At 46.8% G+C, this 967-nt stretch overlaps 1 protein-coding gene across 15 annotated transcripts in view; it reads right to left on the bottom strand.

Moving 5' to 3' along the window:
* The window catches only part of PCDH15 (protocadherin related 15), a 572,690-nt gene that overhangs the window by 79,726 nt on the left and 491,997 nt on the right, over positions 1 to 967 (bottom strand). For all 15 annotated transcript variants that reach the window (XM_017733770.1, XM_008633276.2, XM_017733771.1 and 12 more), the window contains one exon: positions 1 to 46. In XM_017733770.1, the coding sequence (XP_017589259.1) occupies positions 1 to 46 (46 nt within the window). The remainder of the gene's footprint in view (positions 47 to 967) is intronic.

Genomic DNA, 967 nt, shown 5'->3' with positions numbered 1-967 from the left:
ACTGGACAACATCCACCTTGTAGCGGACCAGACTCGCTGGGGTGCCCTGGAATGCAAAAATGAGGCAAAGTGGGTATTTCCGTGTTTTTACACTCCTCCTGAAGGATTAAAATGGGACATTGGTAGGGCCAACACAAGCAAAACTTGCTCTTTGCTGTCCTCATAACTGAGCACTGCCCTTCCATCCCCCCAAATACCTTCCAGGACACCTGAGAGGTCCAGAAAGAAAAATCAAGGAAAGAAAGAAAAGGGCTGAAGCCCCACCTACTTAAACCCAGAAATGTTTTTTAAATACTGAAATTTTTAGACAGAAGATGGGCATGGCTTAAGGCTGTTAAAATACCTTTCAGAAAGATTTTCACTTGGTATAAAACTCCTTTAAAGTTTAAGAAACTTATTGGTGGTAAAAGAAAATGCTGTTTTGCAGACGGATTTTAAGCAGCCCCATAAGGAACCCTCCCCACTGTTCAGACCCTGCTTTGGTGACAAGGACTGAGGCCAGACAGCCCCTGGGTGTGTCACAAAGCATCTGAAACCCCAAAGCAAAAGGGGGATCAGAAGCAGCAGTGCCAGAGGGTGGAAGAGAGGAATTTTTCCCATCAGTATCTCAGCATTTTCTAATTGAAGGCTGCTTACCCATTTACCTGTTTTAACACCACCTGCCTCTAAAATAGCATTTGTTGGAAGGATGTAATTTCTTAAGGTATCTTATTGTATTTTCCAACGATCCCATTTCAGCAGTCACCCTGCAGGCACCTCAGAGTTACAGAAACATTAAGGTTGGAAAAGACCTCGGGGGTCATTGAGTCCAACCATCAGAGCAGCACTGCTGAGGCCAGCACTGCCCACCTTGTCCCCAGGTGCCACCAGCCACATCTTCCTTGGACACCTCCAGGCATGGGCACTCCAAAGCTCCCTGGGCAGCCCCTGCCAAGGCCTGAGCACACATTCCACGCAGAAACTCTTA

The sequence above is a fragment of the Corvus brachyrhynchos genome, unplaced genomic scaffold (genome assembly GCF_000691975.1).
Source record: "Corvus brachyrhynchos isolate BGI_N302 unplaced genomic scaffold, ASM69197v1 scaffold334, whole genome shotgun sequence".
Classification (NCBI taxonomy): Eukaryota; Metazoa; Chordata; class Aves; order Passeriformes; family Corvidae; genus Corvus; species Corvus brachyrhynchos.
Note: the sequence above shows the minus strand (reverse complement) of the source record. Positions and strands in the feature narration are given on the sequence as shown.